The 22,141-nt window shown below is 39.7% G+C and overlaps 1 protein-coding gene across 1 annotated transcript; it reads left to right on the top strand.

Annotated features, from left to right (window-relative positions):
* Positions 1-1,187: 1,187 nt before the first annotated feature.
* AGA (aspartylglucosaminidase) lies at positions 1,188-19,221 on the top strand. Its single transcript, XM_073341693.2, has 9 exons — positions 1,188-1,433; positions 5,736-5,889; positions 6,749-6,861; positions 9,969-10,081; positions 11,843-11,960; positions 13,105-13,180; positions 14,275-14,382; positions 16,160-16,293; positions 17,151-19,221. Exons 1-9 carry the CDS (start codon positions 1,247-1,249, stop codon positions 17,249-17,251), a joined length of 1,104 nt encoding a protein of 367 aa, XP_073197794.2. The 5' UTR covers positions 1,188-1,246; the 3' UTR covers positions 17,252-19,221.
* The last annotated feature ends 2,920 nt before the right edge of the window (positions 19,222-22,141 follow it).

Here is a 22,141-nt window from a genome sequence, read left to right as displayed (position 1 = left end):
TAAGCAGTACATTTTGAGCACAGTTGGCGGGATTATGAAAATATGTGATATACATTGTGGTTGTTTTTCTTTTAAAAAAGATAAACTTTATAAAGTCAGCTTCAATAAATGATTTGCCACAATAGCAGAAGATCATGGAAACTAGTTAAAGCCCATCACAGAGACACTCCCCCTCTGCTAGAAGATACACTCATACAAGAGCAGAGTGACACTTAGAAGCTGATGCATGAATCTTATGATCATACATAGAAAGAGCATACTTTTTTCCAAGAGCATTGGAGCCTGATTTATTGTGTTCAGTCTTAATCACTGACAAACTCTAGTTTAATTGTCAGGCCTCCCAAAAGTATGACACTAGCTTAAAAATCATAAGATTTTAAAAATAACTTGTGGGTTCTTTTTATTTGCCTTCTGGTTTGTGAGCCTTTAGGGTTCCCCCTTTCAAGCTTTTCTCTGCAACCATGAAGGCTAAAGTCCTATCTTTTTTAAAATGACACCTGATATTCTCCTGGTAACCACAACTCCTGGTGTTGCAGTTTTCAGACAAACATCCACTATTATGAGAGGTGGCAACAACAGCCGCACCTCAATACAAATAATCATTGAAACATAATGAAATAAACAACACACATTCACATCTCAGATGGGGGTGGCCTACTCTGTGCATTGCTAAGAGCCATCCAAGTGGCACAGGTGCTTTCCTGGCTAGCAACGGTGCCTGTCCTGAGTTAGGGTGAGTGCCTACACCTTGTCCTGGCCGCAGAGCAGGAGTCCCCATGCCTGGGACATTAGGCATCACCTCGAGGCCGGCTCCCCCTCTCCTGTGCCAGGGCACCAGCTCTAACTCACAGAACTTGGGTGAGAGACCCGAGGCAGCCCCACTCCAGGGTGGGTCAGAACTGGCACCCGGGCACAGAACAAGGGGGGGTCCAGCTCACACCTCAGCCTGGTGCAAGTCGGGGGGGTGGAGGGGGGCAGCCAGCCGCCTGGACTGAGCGGGCGGCAGCTGAGCCCCGCCCACAGCTTAGCAGCACATGGGCTCTGCCGGGGGGAGTGGGGGCTGGTGGCGGTAACAGCACTGACTGCACTGGAGAGAGGAGGGAGGGAGCTGAGACGGCGAGGGGGCGGGGCCATTCGCTTAGCCAAACAGCTCCTTCCCCTCCCTCACGGTCGGGAGCGTCTTCCGGGTGGGATTGTGAAATTGTGGCCGCGTGATTAGTCACGAGCTCAGGCGCGCGCGTCCCGGATGATGTATGAGTGCAGCCGGCGCGCGGCGATGGGGTGCGGCGCGCCTCACGTCTTTCGCCGCCTCCTCCTCGTCCTCTGGCTGCTGCTGCCGCCGCCGCCGCCTGTGTCCGTGTCGGCGGGCGTGAGTCCAGCGGCGCTGCCGCTAGTCGTCAACACCTGGGCGTTTAGGAAAGCGACGGAAACAGGTGTCGCTGGCTCCGGGCTTTGCCTCGTGCTGCCCCGGCTGGGCTGGCCGGCTCCTGCGGGCGGGGGGCTGGGGCGTTCTCCTTCGCACCTGTGCCCAGCGCAGGGAGCGGTGCCGCCCAGGGCACTCCCCGCAGCGCCTGGATTGCAGTGGGGTGGGGTGGCTGTGACTCAGGTCTTGCACTGCCCTCCTTGATCGCGTGGGGGAGGCTGGGAAGCAGGGAGAGCTGCTGTTCTCGGGGGTATTGCTGGTGCAGCTATTCAGAAATGCTGATTTAGCTAAACGGCTACAATTGCTGTGGATAGACGACCCCAAAGAAGTTCCTCAGCCAACCTCTCTACGCTTTTCAGAGTAGCAGCCCTGTTAGTCTGTATTGGCAAAAAGGAGAGGAGGACTTGTGGCACCCTAGAGACTCACCAGTTTATTTGTGCATAAGCTTTCGTGATCTGATGAAGTGAGCTGTAGCTCACGAAAGCTTACGCTCAAATAAATTGGTGAGTCTCTAAGGTGCCGCAAGGACTCCTTTTCTCTCTACACTTTGGGGGTCAAACGAGTAATGGAAGTGTTCAAGCAATAGGAAGTGGAACTATAAAAATGTCAGTTAAACATGGGGGGGATGGGATATTTCCTAACTTGGGCATCTGCCCCAACATTTAAATTTTATTAAAAGCTTTGCAAACCAAAGCGTAACAGGAGTGTTTCTATGTTGCTGTCTGTAACTATAATTTTAAAGGTTTCAGAGGAACAGCCGTGTTAGTCTGTATTCACAAAAAGAAAAGGAGTACTTGTGGCACCTTAGAGACTAACCAATTTATTTGAGCATGAGCTTTCGTGAGCTACAGCTGATGAAGTGAGCTGTAGCTCACGAAAGCTCATGCTCAAATAAATTGGTTAGTCTCTAAGGTGCCACAAGTACTCCTTTTCTTTTTATAATTTTAAAAACCACCACCATTCCCCACCAATGTTTGAAATCCAAATAGCATACCATTAGGAACCTACACATAAAGGTAATCTGTTTATTTTCCTTTTTGCGTTTTCTCAGTTTGGACCATGAAACACCATAAATTGGGACAAACTTGAGTTTTTACATTACTTTCACTTCTAATAATCTGAATGGATATTAGTAACATAGGTATTTAAAAGTGTGCTTAAAATATATATATTTTTTTAAAAAAAATCAGTGTTTCTTCAGAATCCGTCCAACATAATTCTTTAGACAGCAGCGATTCTGACCATTATTAGATTTTTTGTTGCTCTGTTTTACCTCTGTTAGGAGGTGTATATTGTAACTTACAGATAAGATGTGTATTTCTGACTCTTACTGTTGCCCACAAAGACAGATATAGGTTGTAGAGACAGATTTAGAAAATGCACCCAAGCTAGACTACTGTAGTTTTGATATGAATTCTTTCTTGTTAACTCAGTTAAAACCTAATTTTGTCAGCAGTGAAAGATCTCACTTGCAATGTAAGGCTCTGTTTCTGCCAACACTTATCCACATGCTTAAATTGACTACTTTTGCATAGTCTCACAAACAATGGGGGAATTACTCAGAATAGTCCAGTTTAGGTATGCTATCACCCATGTCTAGTGGAGGTCATAATGGAGGGTGCCAGTATTAGGTCAGGCTGTCCAAATTTGGCAAATGCTCCGAAATTGGTGATATATCCTATAGTTAGATTTAGCCAAAGCAGCAAGGTATATGTGCTCCTGGGTCACTTTATTAGCTCGTCATAAAACCACTGACAGTCTAGCTCAGGGGTGGGCAAACTTTTTGGCCTGAGGGCCACATCTGAGTATAGAAATTGTATGGTGGGCCATGAATGCTCACAACATTTCTGGTTGGGGTGCGGGCTCTGGCTGGGGGTGTGGGCTCTGGGGTGGAGCTAGAAATGAGGGGTATAGGAAGGGCTGGGGGTAGAGCAGAAGGGTTTGGAGTATGGGAGGGGCTTCGGGCTGAGGCGGGAGGGGCTCCGGGCTGAGGCAGGAGGTGTGGGGGAGGGGGCTCTGAGCTGGGGCTGAGGGGTTTGGAGTGTGGGAGGGGGCTCTGGATGGGGGGGGTGCTTGAGGGCTCAGGGTGGGGCTGAGGGATTTGGGGTGCAGGAAGGTATTCAGGGCTGGGAGAGCAGGAGGGGGATCTGAGTTGGGGCATGAGAGAAAGTCGGGGTGCAGGCTCTGGGTGGCACTTACATCAAGTAGCTCCCTGAAGCAGCAGCATGTCCCCGCTCCGGCTACTACGCAGAGGCGCGGCGCGGCAGCTCCATACACTGCGCTGTCCATAGGTGCTGCCCGTGCAGCTCCTGGCCAATAGGAGCTGCAGAGCCTGTGCTTGAGGTTTGGGTAGCATGCGGAGACTCATGGTTGCCCCTACATGTAGGAGCCGGAGAGAGGACTTGCCGCTCTTTCCAGGAGCTGCACGGAGCCATGGTACGTGCGGAGTGGGGCAAGCATCCGATCCTGCTCCCTGGCTAGAGCTCGAGGGACAGATTAAAAGGTCTGATGAGCTGGATGCGGCCTGCGGGCCGTAGTTTGCCCACCCCTGCTTTAGCTAGTCATCTTAGTGCTGCCACATTTACCACCGAGACAAACTGGACTATTGTGTTGACAGGTTATTAAAACCAAAATTCACCACATGCTGAGTTCTTACAGCCCCCAAACCAGTCACTTACCACCAGGTGAAGGTCCACTTCAGATCTCACCAAATACAATGCTGCAGCTAATCCTTTAGTAAACTAACTAAAGATTTATTAACTAAGAAAAGAAATGAGTTATGCAGAGGTTTAAAGCAGGTAAGTTACATTGCAGGTGAATTAAAGTGTGTAAATCCAAAATGCTAGCAGGGATGTTATATTGGATGGTTTTTTATAAGTCTCTGATTTTCCCAAGTAGTAGTGGGAACCTCAGTCCTTTGTTCAAAATTTTCCTTGTCAAAATTCAATAGTCCAGAGATGTGGTAGGAAAGAAGAAAGAGGTAAAAGGTGTTTTTTGTTCTTGCCTTTTATATCTTGACCTCTCTTCTGGAAAAATCCTGGCTATTTCCTAGGTGTAGACTCAGCAGTTCTTCATATGAATTGCAAATTTTGCTTGCACATTTTGGATGCTATTGCTAGGGTGTCTTCACAGCTCCTTTTGTTACTCCTGAAGGGTTAACATGTGGATGCTTTGGAGACTCACAAGTTCAAGTTACAAACACATAGCAAAATGTCATAACTCCATACACGATATTGATACACACATTATTACAAGACAACTATACACCGCCAATTATAACTTTTTCAGTGATACCATACAAGGTATATTTTTGTGCAAGATTTATCACAGTTTTGCAAGTGGTGGTGACCATATTAGTGTAGTCGGTTGCTTTCCCCATTATACAGCATCACATACGCACATAAATATTTGCAGGATCTGGGCCTGTGTCCTAATCCTGCTATTTGTTCCAGAGGGGTGGATCTCTGCACCCATGGGGGACTCCATTAACTTTATTGTGGCTTCACATACACTCAGGGCTCTGATCCCATGAAGCAGTTTGAATGATCAAGGTCTGTGGGCCAAGTTCAGCAGGGCCATTTGTGTTGACTCACATAAAAGGCTTTTTTTGAGCCATAAACTAGATCTCAAAGGATAGATGACAGAGAGGGAGCAGGGAAAAAGATGGTTATTTTTAGTGCTGCATAAATACTGTTTTTAGTTTCTGTTTATTTATATACTTTAAACACTGTTAGGTTTATTTTTATACCTGGCACGTTTTAACTATGGTTAATTGTGTCTGAAATGGCTCTTAAGAAATGCTTTTAATATAACATTTTCCTGTTGTGTATATTAAAAAAAATCTTTAAATATGCCATGATCCTGCATAGGTACACAGACTCCATGTGGGCTTGGATATACCTGTGTGAAAGAGTTTGTATGTATGTGTGGCTTTAGTGCTATTCACGCCTTGGAGAGAAGGAGTGCTTTAATTACACAACAGTAAATGATTGTGTTTTTTTTACTTAGTGTCCACAATTATGGTGTATATCATATACTATAATTGTGGACACTGTTGCAACAACTCTCCACTCACAAAAATATTCCATCGCTTCCCATTCAGAAACGTTATCCAATTATGCAAAAAATGTTGACTTTTTATATCCCGAATAACACTTTCTCTAGTTTCACCTAAGAATAACAACACATAATACAATTTACTTTTACCTGCCATACTTGGTGTAGTTTCATGTGTGTTGTGTTTTTTTATAATTTTAAATGAAATATTAGACAGTAATTATTTTCACTTACCAGGTGTTTGTGTTGATTACAGCATGGTATATCTTAAAGTCAGGAGGCTCTGAGCTGGATGCAGTAGAGAGAGGTTGCGGTCAGTGTGAGACTGATCAGTGTGATGGAAGTGTGGGGTTTGGAGGAAGTCCAGATGAACATGGAGAAACAACATTAGATGCCATGATTATGGATGGGTAAGAAAGTTACTTGGAGAAGGGAATAATACTAAGGATTTTTAGTACAGTTCAGTATGATGTAAACATTGTTATATGTACCATGCCATCATGTTGATGTGTTCTATAGACATTACACTGCACTCAAACTCTGATATTAACTGATGTGTTCAGGGGTACAGTAGAAAGAAGGAAATATCCAATCAAACAGGGAATAAATTGCCATGGCACCAGGATGTTTGGAAGCTAGCTAAGCATTTTTCTTGCAATCCCTGACATTCATTTCAAATAGCCTGATTGCCAGATAGGGGAGCTAAGGGATGCATATGGAGTTCCTGGATATTGAAGAGTAGAGATTCTCCTTGAAAATTAAACATAATGTACAGTACCTGTATGACTGTTTGTCTAAAGAGGCAGAGAAAAGCTTACTTTTGCAGGATTGGGATATCTGGAGGTTTAAGCATAAGCTTAATAGAGAACCATTTGCTCTTTAATTTCCATACAAATTTTACTTTCTTGGCAATTCTGTGTTACGTCTTTTAGACCTTATTCATTGTTTAGGTCTGACCTACACTTTGAAAGTCTTACTAGAGCAACTGGTTTGCTTAGTGGTGCAATTACTTATACCTGAAATACTTAACTAGTAAAACTTAAATATGTATGCATTTATATCAGTACAAAGATGATTTCCACCAGTACAGTATAACGCACCTTTATCTTGATATAACTGCGTTCAGGGATAGATAAAATGGCACAGCTCCTTAGTGTAGACAAGCACAAAGTATCTATAGGAAAAGATATGTCATTGTTTTATTATCCTCTGTTACTGTTTAATATATGCATGCCTTAAATATTTCTCACTTCCGTTTTCTTGTTTCAGCAACACCATGGAAGTTGGGGCAGTAGCAGATCTCAGACGTATAAAAAATGCTATTGGTGTAGCACGGAAAGTGATTCAGCACACTAAACACACATTATTAGTGGGGGAGTCAGGTAATTATGTGCTTTATTCAGTTATTTCCAATTCTTATCCTTGTCTTAATTATCACTGTACAATAAGGAGACTTACAATAGATAAATCTTGATAGTGGAGGAATCCCCCACATATATATTCAAATGAATGCTGTGAAGTAGTTGAAAAGCATTTATCCTTCTTTAAGTTTATTAAATATCTACAAATTACCAGGATTTTTTATTCTGCTATTTCTGCTTGAACTAAAACAAAGGGTTTTATGTTCCCTCTACAGACTCAGCCGCAACTATTAACTTTGAATGCCAGAGCTGTTTGCATATCACTGAAAATGCACATACTAAGTAAAGATGTTTTGACATAAGACACTATATAAATGGAAGCTGGCATATGCCAATATTTCATCTTAAAATACAAGGGAAGCTTTGCTAAAAAAAAAATGAATGGCAGAATTCGTACTTAATTTTATTTCAAAGTTCATTTTCCTATTTATTGAGCACAGTCATTGTACTTTGCAGTTTAAAAACATACATGAAGACTTTCTGCCTCAGAGCTTGTAAATAAATCAGGTACTGTACAGCTTGGCACAACACACCACGTATTGATAAATTCTATAAACAGTGGAGGTTTCATCTTTTTAAGGTAACTTAATACTTTATTGGTGGATTAATATCTTGTGACTTTATGGAAGAAATGTTACTATGAAGACTTTGGTTGACTTAAGGGCTTTTTAAGTGTAGGGGGCTGCATGGAGGAAGTCATGAAGGCAAAGATTAAATTTAAAAAGAGGTGATGTGGTCAGTGACAAGAAAGGAAGATGAATTTGGCAGTAGCATTTTGGATGGAATGAAGAAAATGAGACAAGACAGAGGAGACAGTTGCTGTAGTTGATGCGAGGACTCCTTTAGGTCTGGAAAGGGAGGGCTGGAGTTTGAGATGCTTTACAGACCTTTTTGATTTGACCAGGAGGCAGTCTCTAGTGACTGTGGTAAGAGGAGTATCGGTAGCATACAAGGGATTCAGGAGGGAATGAGTAGAGTGGGAAGTAAAGAAAGTCACAGTAGACTTTGTGCTTCAAGGTGAAAGGGGTTTGGGATGGGGTAAACTAAAAGATGTGTGGGAATAGCAGAGCAACCTGGAATACCAGGAATGAAGTCTGAGAATGACTAAGAATAATGGAGGTAGGTTTGAACAGAGAGTCAGAGGGGTGACAAGCTTCAGCACCGTGTGTCAGAAGGGTAAAGAAGGTGGAAAGGGGGAAAAACAAATTCTTTGTGAAGGAAGTTGAGTCATACAATTTTCTCTGGAAGTGCTCAGCGGGATGAGAGCAGGGATGTTGGAAGCCAATATGAGGCATGACACTGGGAAGTGGTAAGGCAAACGCTGACTGGAGAGGACAGCAGACTCACTAGTGTGTGGAGTTGAACTTTAATATCAGTGGAGGAGAGGAAGGCACATTTCTGTTCCACACAAAGTATTAGAAACAATTTAAAAAAAATTGTCCTTAAAATGTACTTAGAACAAACTAGAATGACTTCTTGTAAGAGTTTTTCTACAAGATTGTTTCTGCTTTTATCAAGCTACATCGTCCGATACCCGTATTCTACATATTTCAGCTCTTGTTTGGAGAGTAAAAGAAAAAATATTTGAAACTAGGATAGTCTCCTTAATTTTTCTGTCCACACAGAAGTTTCTTTGAGTGATTGACAGAAAAAAGAACACAACTGTGCCCTTAACTGTTCAGCATAATATAGAATATACTGTAATTGATAGTATTGTAATGTGTGGAAAGTACAGTACATTATTCCTGGTACTAAAATGTTAATGGGAATTCGTTCTGTTTGGTTTTCAGTATTGAAAATAATTGAGTCTTATATTTCTGACTTCCTAAACAGTACTCTGAGTCCTTTTCAGTTTAAGTGATTCCAAATTATATCAGATAGGGAGTATGATAGATGCTTTTTTTTTAATGAAACCATGCTACCTTAGTGCACATTACCCAACAGCTCCACTACAGAAGTCCTAAAAGGAGGATCAATAAACATGAACAAGCAGACTTTTCTTAGCTCATGTGCTCTCTTGCTTGCTTGTTCTAGATACTGAAATGTCAGTAAATATCAGTAACTTTTGCTCATGAAACTCCCAATACATACGTAGCTTTAGAAAAGCAATACAAAATTAACTTCTAAATCAATTGAAAGTTTTTTTTGTAATATTTGGATAAGCGGAAACTCCTAAGAATCTTGTAAAACTATGTATTATGTTCACATAAATGTCAAAGGACTCAAACATGGAAGGGATTGGTAATTTACAAGTCTGTAAACAATTCTGTCTGAATTTGATTTCTTCCAGATTGATGATTCCAAAGATTACTGTAACTAAAAGATGAATTAATAGCATTTTTCTATTTTTTTCTGTTCATTTACTTTGCATTTGGCTGTGCTTTGTGGCAATTGCTTTCATTCTTTCTCCTGTATAGACAGTCAGTTTACCCTACTATTGATTTGTTTTTCATACTGTGACAATTATAAAAAAAAAATTAAGAAATACATAATCAAATTTAAATTTTAGGAAAGTGTGATAGTAAAGACACAGAAATTGTCAGAGGTACTCAGGGGCAGGTATTGATATCTGAGTCTTTCTCTGCTTACCTCATACTTTAAAAAGTCTAGATATCAAATTGATAGTGTTTTTGTAATTAATTTGCTACTTACAAATTTTTGATTGTTTAAAATTTCCCTGTTACACATAGCACAGTCTTGATTTTGGATGGTATTTGTCCTTTTTGAAAAGTTTTGCTCCTTTTGTAAAGCAACATGTCTGAAGAGAAAGCTCTCTCGTCATAGTCAGAGAGAACATATTTAAATGAAGAAACAAAAAGACATAGTAGATAGCATCTCTCCTCCTAGAAGTGTGGGATATAGTGCCCTCAGTAAAGGAGGAATTGGATGCGATGGTATATCGGAGATTACACTGACATGCTGTTTGTCTGAAGAAGTATATTCTATAGTTTCAGGGGAATGAGCTATATATAAACTAATATTTCATCTTGATCATAACATATAGTGTATGATAAACCTAATGTACTCATGCTACAATATTGCTGAATTTTTCTTTTTGCCTGTTAAAGCCTCACTGTTTGCAGAAAGCATGGGATTTCCTTGTGAAGATTTAACCACTCAGAATTCTCTTTCAATATATTTAAAGTGGCTTAATCAAAGCTGTCAGCCAAACTACTGGAAGGTACAGTATAATTGTTTTATTTTAGAAATTTGACCAACATTGCTTGTTACTCTTGACTTATTAAAGAAAGAAATACTTCATATTAAAGGAACAAAGAATGTTCCATTAAATATTTTTTAAAAATCCTGGAATTCTTGCTAATTTGATATACTTGGGGATTGGAAAGCCTGTTTGCTGCCTGATTTGTAGAATTCTGTTAATATTGATGTTAGTACAGTGGTTTTTCATTGAATTTGGAAGAAAATGCTAACCCTCAAAAACAGAGGATGATTTCTCAGTGAAGCATGAGTGCAGAAACTTAAAATTGAGTTTCTAAATGAAATCCCTTAGTGGGAATTAAGGCCTTCATCTTGCAGGTATTTAAACATGAGTGACTTTTACACATGGAAGTAGTCCCATTACAATCATAGGGACTACTCATAGGCTTAAGTCTTTCCAAAATTGAAGCCTAAATTGGTAGTTATAGATCAGGGGTCTCAAACTCAAATTACTTTAGGGCCAGTACCAGTCCTCAAATCCTCCCAGCGGGCCAATAATGTCACTCATGCTGCCCAGAGCCTGCCCCCCAAAACTCTGACCTCACCTGCCTAAGGCTCTGGGAGGGAGTTTGGGTTGGGGAGGAAGTATGGGGTAGGGGATTAGGTTGCAGGCTCTGGGAGGTAGTTTGGGTGGGAGAGGAGGTCTGGGGTGCAGGCTCTGGGAGGGAGTTTAGGGTCAGGAGGGTGGGTGTGGGAAGGGGGGGTGCAGGCTCTGGCAGGGAGTTTGGAGGCAGGAGGGGGTATGTGGGGAGGGGGTGGCTCGGAGAGGGGGGGTCTGCCGCTTACCTGGGGCTCCAAGGGGGGGTGGGGCGGGGGGCCTCCATGCACTTCTGCCCCAGGCACCACCCCCGCAGCTTCCCATTGGCCACAGGAGCGCTCAAGGCAGGGACAGTGCATAGGCGCAGCACCCCGCAGCCACAGGGAGGGGCCAGCAGACATGTGGAGCGAGCAGGCAGCTGCTACTCAGTTCTGCTGCGCTGCTGGGGCCCTGGGCCATTGTAAATCGCCTGGCGGGGAGTGCCTGGGGGCGGCAGGTGGGTTCAAGGGGGGACCTGGCCCCAAAACTGCTGGAGCCCCACAGGCCACATTGGGGAGGTTTGCGGGCTGCAGATGGCCTGCGGGCCATGAGTTTGAGATCCCTGCTGTAGATGATGACAGTCATAAGTTAGCATGTTTGTCCCTGTGCACAGACTGTTACATGCTTGCAGAGTCCACTCCTCTGTAGATTGTTGTCTGTTTTTGTATCTGAAATACAGTGGAATTGAGACAGTTTAATTTGGTACATACTCTCTTGCCTATTCATTTACTTGAAAAGGTGTCTTGCCTAAAGTATTACTTGTAACCAAGTTTAGTCATCTTAAGTACAAGAGGATTACTTTATCTCTTAGTGTGGTACTAACAGCAACTTTGTTTCTGTGGTTTCTTTATCTTGCTGAAGAATGCAAACTTGTTTTGACCAAAGAATGAGTCTTGTGATTGTTCTGCTGCTTTTCTCTAATAGGCACTATCAGATTAACAGATCCTGTACCACACATTATGGAAAGTCAGTCAATTCATCTCTTAATAAGAATATCCATCTCTTTTGTAACTTCAGTACAACTGTGCATTAGATATCTTAAAATATTGTACAACGGTGGAATTTAGATTTTTGTTGCAGTAGTTTGTTTAAAATGCATCTTTACTGAAATATTAAAGACTCATATGAATAAAATATTGATTACAGAATGTAATACCAGATGCCTCAAAATCCTGTGGACCATACAAACAGACTAAACAATTAAATAGTGAAGAATGGATCAACTCACAGAAAAGAATAAATATTCATAATCATGATACAATTGGTAACACTCTTTGGTTCTTTTATGCTAAAAGATGTATTCACTTTTTTGCTTCATGATCAACTCAGTCTTACTGAGTTCAAATAAATTATTTCAGACTGGTAGTATACCAGATATACAGCACCATTTTCAAGTGTGTGTACTATTTATGCACGTGTTATAAAGGAGTTGGTTGCAACTCTTTAGTCAATTTAGGGTTTGTAAATCTAGAATCTATTTTAATGTTTCCTCTTCTTTTTAACTTTTTGATTTGAGCAACAGCATTGTTTGCAAATTTGTATGTTTAAAATAGGTTAGGAGTAATAGTCTTGTAAAGACTTTCAGACTTTACTGGTAAAGCATTTTTGGTTGTTGCATCGTAGGCAATTTTGTATGTTTATAACATTTTCTTGTATTTCATGATTGATTTTTCACGTTGTCGGCATAGCAGACGTTCCAGAACTGCAGACTTTGGAGAGACCTTTCCAGACAACTCAGTACAGATTATTTATCTATATTTTGTCAGTTAAATTTTATCTTCTGCATTTTGGACTGGATCTTTGTCATGCAAAAAATCTTCAAAATTTTCATTACCAAAGAATTACCACTTAAAATTTTAAGTGCTGACACACACACACACACACACACACACATTCATCAAAGTACTTAAGAACGTGCCTAATTGACTTCAGTGGGACTACTTACTGCTTTAAGAATCTTTCTGAATTGAGGTCTGAATTCTATAATTGCTGGAAGTAAGGGGGTGCTAAGATTGGTGGGTCATGTGTTGAATGTCACCTCTTCATTTGTACTTAGTTAAGGTAGTTAAGCTTTATTAATGTATTTTCAAGTGTGTGTTTATACTAGTGGCTTTTTTGGACTCTTTTTAAAATTTGGATAAAAAAATTCACTGGAGAATTTAAATTATACTTATTATTGTTTTACCAAGAATGATTATATATGGCCCAATTTTCAAATGTTTTAAAATACCAATATTTAGGTCCCTCTGAAAATCACAGCTCAGGTGTAAAACTTCATTTTAAAAATAGAGCCCTTACAAGGGCTATAAATATATGATCAGTTTTTATGCTGCTGAATTGTAACCGATGTTTTAACAAATATATGAGAAATTATTCTTGTTAAGCTTCACCATTGTTTAAATTTATAGGCATGATTGTAATTGGTGGTTCCGGAAATGTTGCAGTTGGGACATCTACAAATGGTGCAGTCCACAAAATCCAGGGGTTAGTACTTGTAGTTTGAGAAAAATACATATGGTATTTGTAATCCTTGATTTCATGTAATTATCTGTGTAGGTGAGGTGATATTTTGCTTATCTAAATGATCGTGTTTATACAGGGACTAGCACAACAGGGCCCCATTTTCTGGTGGGTCTTTAAGGTGCTGCTGCAATTACAATTTTTAGTGGGCTTGTTTTTTCAACTTTGTGTATAAATATAGTAGAAGTTACTTTAGGCCTGCTTTTTTTTTTTTTTCCATTTTTAAATGGGAGCAAGAATAGGTTCTTTATGAGCATTGTCTAAAGAATGTGTAGATCTAGGGTTACCCTTGCATATTTGATGTTGAATTGAGTTTGCTGCTTTATGCTTGTAAAAGCCTGGTGGCCCCTTTAAAAGCTTTTTAAAAAAAAAAAAAAAAAAGACATATGACCCATGTTTTCACTCTTGAAAGTTAAAGAAACTTTAAAAAACTCGTGTCAATGATAAATTTGATTTGGAGTGACTCAATAAATATCTCCAGAACTTTAGGAGTCACAACAGGATCAAGGAATGAGGGCTTGTTTACACATGGACCTATTCCTGAATAACTCTGTGTGAACTCTCTTATTCAAGAATGAGCGCCTTTTTCCAGATTTGCTTAATCCACCATCAAAGTGGACTAAACTGAAACAGAAACCTTCTGTATCTTGAAGGAAGAATACTCTGGAAAGCTGAAACTGTGGAACAGTCACTATTTCACCGAGTGATTTTGCTTTTTTCTTGGCAGTGTATTTAAGTGTCCAAGTGTCAGTCCTTATTACTGAGAGTAGAGAGCTCTCATTAACGTGGTGTAAGATTAGGAGTTCCTGGAATATGAAACTGTAAAATCCTGGTGTATTCTCATTGCTGCTATTTGTTATGTTGTGTTGTGTTTTGTTTAAACAAGAACCCAGTCTAAGAATTTGCCTTTTAAATATTGGGTCTAGTTCTGCTCTGGTACACTGATACAACCCCACTGGCTTCAGCCAGGTTGCACAATAGTGTAACTGGGACCAGTATTTGGCCCATTATAACTGTCTTCATTTTAACTTGATGTTTCTTTTCCTTCCTCTATATAGTCGTGTAGGGGACTCTCCAATAGCTGGAGCTGGAGCCTATGCTGATAGTACAATTGGAGGAGCGGCAGCCACTGGAGATGGTGATATCATGATGCGCTTTTTGCCCAGGTTTGTCCCTTTGGGGAAGATTGCTTACATTTTTGCCAGAGAATTCCTGTGAAACAAATCAACAAATAAAGTGATGAATTAATAAAATTGTTGGTTTTGTTGGCTGCTTAACATATTTGGCCATTGCTTCCTTTTTTATTCATACCAATCAACATGGCCAAAAATACCAGACTAGCCCCACATCCTCTCTTACAGACAACAAATCATTTACCAATTCTTTAACATGTTTTCTGCTACCTCATTGAAAATCCTGCAAACGTTGCCAAACCTGGGCTTTGACAGAAGAAATGAGTGGATTTCAGATCTAAATGTACTCCACCAAAAATGCTTTGTGTCCTACACTCAAGTTTCAGTTGTGGGAACAAACACTTCTTAAGTGTTAGGAAGAAGAGAAAGTGGTCTCAGAGGTGGCTATTTTCTTCACCATTGGAATTGTATATAGTCAGCATCTTACTTTGTGCCTGCTCCTTTTCATTTCCAAAAAATGGTGTAGTAGTCTGTTTAAAATCTGGGTGCCTGAATTTTGCAAATGGTCTTCATGGGTAGCCTCAAATAGAATATATTGCAGTACTCCATTCTGGAGGTTACAGAGACATTGATATTTACAATAGATTTCAGCTCACAAGATAATAGTTAAGATGCTAAGTCCTCTTTTAAGCAGCTTGAAGAACTGTTTGCAAAAGCTTGGAATACCAGTGCTTTATGCATTCCGGTTTTGGGAAATGACTGGACTAGAAGACACTGTCTATGTCCTTTCTGTTTGTCAGTGTGCTTGTCTTGTGCAGAATAGGGTGTGTAATCTAAAGCAGAATAGCTCTGAATTGTCAAACGTCCAGAAAACAGTAATTATTTTGCCCCTTGATTTTTTCACTTCTGAAATGTTGATGTATGATATAAGTTAATATCTCAAAATAATTGACTTATGAGGAAACAAACTATGGACGATAGCTCTACATTCAAATTTTTATCCGGCTGAGGTGAATAGATAGGGGTTTTTTTTGGTAACTTGTATTTCTGTGACAGAAGATATTGAGTCCAGAGATAAGGAACTTCCCAAAATGTGATGATAGTCCTCCTCCAAAGTGCCAGATTTGAAGCTCATTCCCTCCTTACTTGAGTTTCTCTTATTGTAACAAGACATAGTGGCTTGATACACAGTATTTATGTTTTCTGAAATCAGAACAGACTACTCCTTTTAGGCCCATGTTGTGCTGTTACTCAAAATTGTTGACTTTTGAGATTGTGCATTGTGGAAATGTAGAACTGGTTAGCAGTATCGTTAGTCTAATGATATTATGTGGTGTTACTATAGATACGAAGGTATTTAGTTTGGTTTTGCATTTAAAATAAAACACCTTTTAAAAAAAAACAACACCTTTTGAAGCTTCATGGCAAATCTGAGACAACTTTTATAAAAAAACAAAACAAAAAACCCCAAAACACTTCATTAATGAGGAAAAACAGCAATTCAGCAGTTCTTGCAAACTCCAAGCAGGAAAGGAGTTGATCAGTAGCTTAGTCTCCAGTTTTGTATTTGTGTTCATATGAACAAAGCAAAATAATTTACTTTGTTCATATGAAGTGGACATGAATTGCCATATTTTTGTATCACTAACTGAATACCGTAATATCTTCAACATGGAGATTTGGCCAGTAGTTTTTTTTTTCCCCTGTACTCCAGTAATTGATTGAGTTCTGAGCTATCATATTTTAGAATGTCTATTTTGATTATATTCAGTCATAATGAGTGTAACTTCTGATTTGTTTCCTAAATCAGCTATCAAGCAGTGGAGTATATGAGGACAGGAACAGAGCCAGCTATAGCTTGCCAGAAAGTTATTTCCAGGATCCAGAAGTATGCTCCATACTTCTTTGGTGCTGTTATCTGTGCCAACACAACTGGAAGTTTTGGTATATATTACTGTTATATTTTGTTCAACACAGAGAACTTTGACACAGACAAGTGAAACATAGAGATGTATTTTAAAGCAGCAGGCTGCAACTTTAACCAATATTGGGGAGTAGGGGGAGCAAGGGGATTTTCCACTCTTACTATCAAATACCAGATATTTTATTAGGTCTGGAAGTACATAATTAAATGGTATCCTGCCAAACACCCCATAAATCCAGGTTGGCCCTCTTCAGCCTAATACCTTAAGATTTGTACAGAACTTTCCTGGAGGAGTTAGTAAATACTCGAAACTATTTATAACCTCAATTTCTCATATTTTTATAGGTATGATTAATTTGAAGGTTTATAAAAAAAATTAAAAATCCCAAACGTCTTTAGGATATGGCATAAGGCAGTCTGAATGTGACTGTAACACAGCTTCAAAGCAATCCAAGATCAGTCATTATTGCTGGGCATCTCATTAGTAAACTCTTAGATCAGTAGAAAGTAAAATTTGCTGATCAATATGGCTTATTGGGTAGACTGCTTGTTGTTGATCTCTCTTCCCACAGTTCTGTATTTGAGCGATTATAGTTGTAGGAACGCATTACACTCATCACTATTAAGATATATTTTTTTCTAATTTACATTACTAAGTTTATTAAGTGCACTACACTGGTAATGAGCATGCTGTTTCCACATGAAAAGTAAAATGCTTTTGAGAAATCTCAATGTTGGGTTAAACAGATTGTAAAAGGAAATTACACCATTGTACCAGAATTAATAATTGGATCTTTAGAAGATGAAATATGACAGACATACTAATCCTATAGGGAATAGGCAGGTCACTTTTGTTTCTTTTTTTTCCCTTTCCCAGGTGCTGCCTGCAATAAAGTTCCAGGATTCACTCAGTTTCACTTCATGGTTTATAGTCCTTTGCTAAATCAGCCATCTGAGCAAGTAGTAGACTGCATTTAATTTTTTGTGTACCAACTGCATTTACACTTAAAGACCAAGGAGGAAAAGAAGGCTGAAAAGGCTCACTGACTGCCATTTTACAAAGTGTTTGCAGTTTCCTTTTGCACAGATATTTGAGGAAGAGTAATGTATGTGGAGATAGCACATATCACACTCACTTTTTTTAATGTATTTTGTTTTATTACCATGTCACCAGTATGTCAGTAAACTTCATCTGTAGTTTCTCAATCTAGCAAACGAATCTGTTAATCTGGCGGGTTATTTCTAAATTCTGGTGGGCAAGTTGGCTTCATCTACAGGATGAACAAATTTGATTTTTTTTTTAGATTCCAGGATACTGTATAGAGATCCAAAATATCTACTGATGATAAAGTGGTATTTCAAAATACTCAGCTGGTATATGTGGATGACTATAGTTTAAAATGGGAAATGCCTTTTGGAACCAGTCTCAAATACAGATGAAAGTTTGCACGACTGTTGTACCAAGAAGAACTGGAGAACAATTTCATGTCTGAATGGAGAGCAGCAAAGTAAGCTTCTGCTTTTGTGGTGATGCTTCATCGTTCCATGATGTTCAGTCACAGTGATGCAGTATTACATTGCAAATGTTATCCTGCAGTGTCAGGAAGTTACTCTATTTTGTGGCTTTTTGTGACTCAGGTACACTCCCTCCTTTCTTCCTTTATTTCTGGGAACAAATGAAGATGTTTCTTATTACCTTCCAATCCTAAAGTGTTGGGTAGGATCCCAGCAACTGACTCATTTTCAGAAGATGGCTTCCATACTGTGCTCTCCTTTTCACTTCCCATGTTGTGTTCTGTCAGCGTGAGCAGTGCTTCTGTGATCAGCATTCCATTGCTGCCTAAGCTCAGGTAAAGCACCCATCAGATGTACAGATTCCGAGCCCACAGGTCAGTTCTAGAAGAACTGTGGGTGGAATAAGACTGATTTTTCTGTATTAAGTGTTTCACTGGCCATAATTCATTTTTGTAAATCTCTTAATTTTAACAGTCCTTTTTGGCAACTGAACCCCAGATTAATAAATTAGAGGTGATAAGTAACAGTCAGCATGGATTTGTCAAGAACAAATCGTGTCAAAGCAACCTGATAGTTTTCTTTGACAGGGTAACAAGCCTTGTGTATAGGGGGGAAGTGGTAGATATGGTACAGCTTGACTTTACTAAGGCTTTTGATACTGTCTCGTAAGCAAACTAGGGAAATACAACCTAGATGGAGCTACTATAAGGTGAGTGCATAACTGGTTGGAAAATAGTTCCCAGAGAGTAGTTATCAGTAGTTCAGTCATGCTGAAGGGCATAACGAATGGGGTCATGCAGGGATCGGTTCTGAGTCCGGTTCTGTTCAATATCTTCATCAATTATTTAGGTAATGGCACAGAGAGTAAACTTATAAAGTTTGCAGACAATACCAAGGTGGGAGGGGTTGTAAGTGCTTTGGAGGATAGGATTAAAATTTAAAATGGTCTGGACAGACTGGAAAAATGGTCTGAAGTAAATAGATGAAATTCAATAAGGACAAATGCAAAGTACTCCACTTAGAAAGGAGTTGTTACAAGGAGGAGGGAGAAAAATTGATCTTAACCTCTGAGGAGAGGACAAGAAGCAATAGGCTTAAATTGCAGCAAGGGTGGTTTAGGCTGGACATTAGGGAAAAACTTCCTAACTGTCAGGGTAGTTAAGCACTGAACTAAATTGCCAAGGGAAGTTGTGGAATCTCCATCATTGGGGATTTTTAAGAGCAGGTTGGACAAACACCTGTCAGGGACTTTCTAGATAATACTTAGTCCTGCTTTGAGTGCACGGGACTAGACTAGATAACCTCTCGAGGTCCCTTCCAGTTCTATGATTCTAAGAAATTCTGGGAACTGTCCTTCTGATTCCTAAGTGTGGAAATACAGTACTTTCTCCCATGTTTCCTCACTAGTCATTATATAAAAACTTACACTGATAGATTTCTTGTCTGTGGTCTTTGGATATAGACATTACTGCTTGAGAGGCATAGATTTGTTTTCTTTCTTTAAATTACTAATCAGTAATCTGTCGCAAGTCAGGATGCACTACAATAACGCAACTTATAAAAATACTTCTCTCTTTACTGGCAAAATTTAGCTTGGGGTTTTTTGGCTGCTATTTATTTGTTTGGTAGTGTAATAAACTGTACTGTTTTCTGTAAACTTTTCCTAGCCGCAAGCAAGCTGCCACTTCAAATATGTCACTCCTTTAGTAACTTGTTACTGTTCTTGTGGTGGCTTCAATTTTTTTTTTTTTTTTAAATTAGTTTCTTCTCCCTGGTTTCTCAGGTTGTGATAATACCTTTACCCATAGATGGCGCTCAACTACTCCCATTTGCGCAAGGTTTTAAATATTGATTCTTGTAGCATCAGTTTTCTCCATTTAATTAGAATTTTCCTATCCCCAGCCTGCCACTTGTATTGAAAATTGAATTATGAGGTTGTCAGTCCTCTTTGTAGGATGCTTAGTAAATGGAAATGCTTCCTTTGTCCTTGTTCTGCTCTGTGAGTGCCCTGTCCCCTGCCCCCCTCCACACACACACGCTTTGTAGGTTACACCTCTAAAGGAGCAATTGCATGTATACAATGGAATTTTATCTTTAGAGAACAAAATTATTTGAGTACCTAGGACCCTGAGAGTGCTATTTCTCATTTCATCTCCTACTACATCTCATTTGCAGAAACCAAGTTTTATTTATAATGTACTGCCATAGATTTTTGAAGATCTGTTTTAAAGAATCTTTGATCTTCTAACTTAGCAGGCTTGCTGATCAGTTGATTAAATCAAGAGCTTGAGATTGATAAGGAAATTTAAAAGGGGAAAAAAGTAAAATACTTATGGTATGATATGGTCATTTTAAATTAGCTCTGTCTACTTGAACAAAACCACTGGGTAATGCAAGCTTACTTTAATGTATCTTAATTTTTTGGTGTCCTTGAAAACTCTGCATTAAAATGGTCGTTGCCTTATGTTCTTAGTGTCTATGTTTTTAAAAGCTGGAAAAGCTTCCAGACAAGACTGGCTGTTTTTAATGACCTGCTATTAACTGTTCTGTTGATGAAGTTCAATTTGGAGGATTCATTTCCTTCACTAGCTGTTGAATGTGGATAAAAAGGTGCTTTAAGAACACTTGTGGAAGGTTTTCATGGGTTTGAATTAACTATTCAGAATGCTTTTCCTCTGTAAAAGTGTCAATTCTCTGTACATCTTGTTAATTTTTATGCAAACAAGTAGTCAAAGGGCTAGATAAACAATAGGACTTAAGCAAGTAAGGCCAATATTTAAGCACAACTTAGATCCTGAAAATTCTTGCTCAGCTGCTGCTTAACTCTGAAAGCGCCTAAGTTGCCACTAGTGGGCATACATAAAACCCTCAGGTCTGATGACCCTGAGCTGCTTGGAGTTCTAGCTCAAGTCTAAGTCTCAGTGGAATTCTCAGATAAGGTGTTCCCCCATCTGTCTTGTGTGATCCAGTGGGCATGCTCAGAGCTTTCCTAACCTGCACAAAAGGCAGCTAAATTTGGGTGGAGAATGTCCAGAATATGTGACAGCTCAGCTGTGATGTGAGAAACTTGTCCTCAGATTCCCCACTCTGGTTGATTTGGAGCAGGGACTTCAACTTAGGTCTCCTATATCCCATGTGAATGACCTACACACTAGACTTTGGGATATTCTCCTGTTAGAACTGTTCCATGTTCTATCAATTAAATAGTCCTTGGGCTGCTGAGGGGAGAGTGAATGTATAGCTCCCAAGAAGCAGGACTAAGCTATTGAGGTTTGAGCTCGACATAGTAGAGAACAAAGGTGTGTGTGTGTGTGTGTGTATATATATATATATATATATATATATAGGATATAAAATTGGGTTGGGGGAAAAGGGGAGCAATGCAATGGGAACTCTTCCACTTTCTTCCCTTTTGAGGAGGCTTGAATATTCCAGGGAGCATATTCTGCTGAGCACCTTGGGTCTGGCCCTCCTTGGCAGAATTTGGCTGCCTTTCAGTGAGACATGGATACCAGTTATGTGGGATTGTTTGCACTTTAGGGCCTGAATAATATTGCTTCCATTTAAATTAAACCTGTAACCTAAACATAATAAAATTTATACCATTTAGGAACAAGTTATTGTGAGTATACAAGAACTTAGCCCTGCGGGGGCGGGAAGGGTGTTAAGTGTTTGTAATCTTATCTGTGGAGCTCCTAATAATGCCTCCATAACAAGAATGAGCTATTTCTGAAACTGTCATGAGAGTGTGAGGGTATGACATTTGGTGATGAATTATCTGTTGGCAAAATAACTCCTGAGATAATTATAATCCAATCATAGTTTGATTAAAAGAAGAACATATATTCATAAAACCATTTCCCAAATGAACGGGGATCACTCTTCCATATGGAATTGAGGGTCATCAAATCAAGAACTGTTATAGCTCACTGTTAATGTGTTTTCCTGGGAAGAATGTTAAAATATTAAAACAAAGGATATTAATAGAGGCAAAAGACCAGAATTGAATTTATTTTATTACTGTTTCAAGACTAGAAAAAATTTGTCACAAAAACTTTTGTACTGGTCTGCCACAATGTTTCCAACCTTGGCAGTTCACCAGCTAGTGAACCTTAAAATGACATTCTGACTTTCTGTTTATCACTGTGGCTGCAACAGGGTTTTTGCATCCACTAATTGGAGAGCTTGCTAGACAACTTCATTCCACTCAAAGCTGGGAATCCAAATATAGGTCACAGAAACCATTTGCTTCATTGCGTTACCAGTTCTTAAAATAACTGCTAAAAATTACAGAGCTATTTAAAGGGGAATGAAGGGGGACAGCGAGATGGTAATTGGCATGATGTGATGTCA

This window comes from Lepidochelys kempii, chromosome 4, assembly GCF_965140285.1.
Source record: "Lepidochelys kempii isolate rLepKem1 chromosome 4, rLepKem1.hap1, whole genome shotgun sequence".
In the NCBI taxonomy this organism is placed as follows: Eukaryota; Metazoa; Chordata; order Testudines; family Cheloniidae; genus Lepidochelys; species Lepidochelys kempii.
Note: the sequence above shows the minus strand (reverse complement) of the source record. Positions and strands in the feature narration are given on the sequence as shown.

Excerpts from the sequence above, each read along its gene's own strand:
- AGA (XM_073341693.2), top strand. The coding sequence starts at position 1,247 with ATGATGTATGAGTGCAGCCGGCGCGCGGCGATGGGGTGCGGCGCGCCT. Across the intron at positions 13,181-14,274 it reads GCAGTCCACAAAATCCAGGG|TCGTGTAGGGGACTCTCCAA; the intron begins GTTAGTACTTGT and ends TCCTCTATATAG. Across the intron at positions 14,383-16,159 it reads ATGATGCGCTTTTTGCCCAG|CTATCAAGCAGTGGAGTATA; the intron begins GTTTGTCCCTTT and ends TTCCTAAATCAG.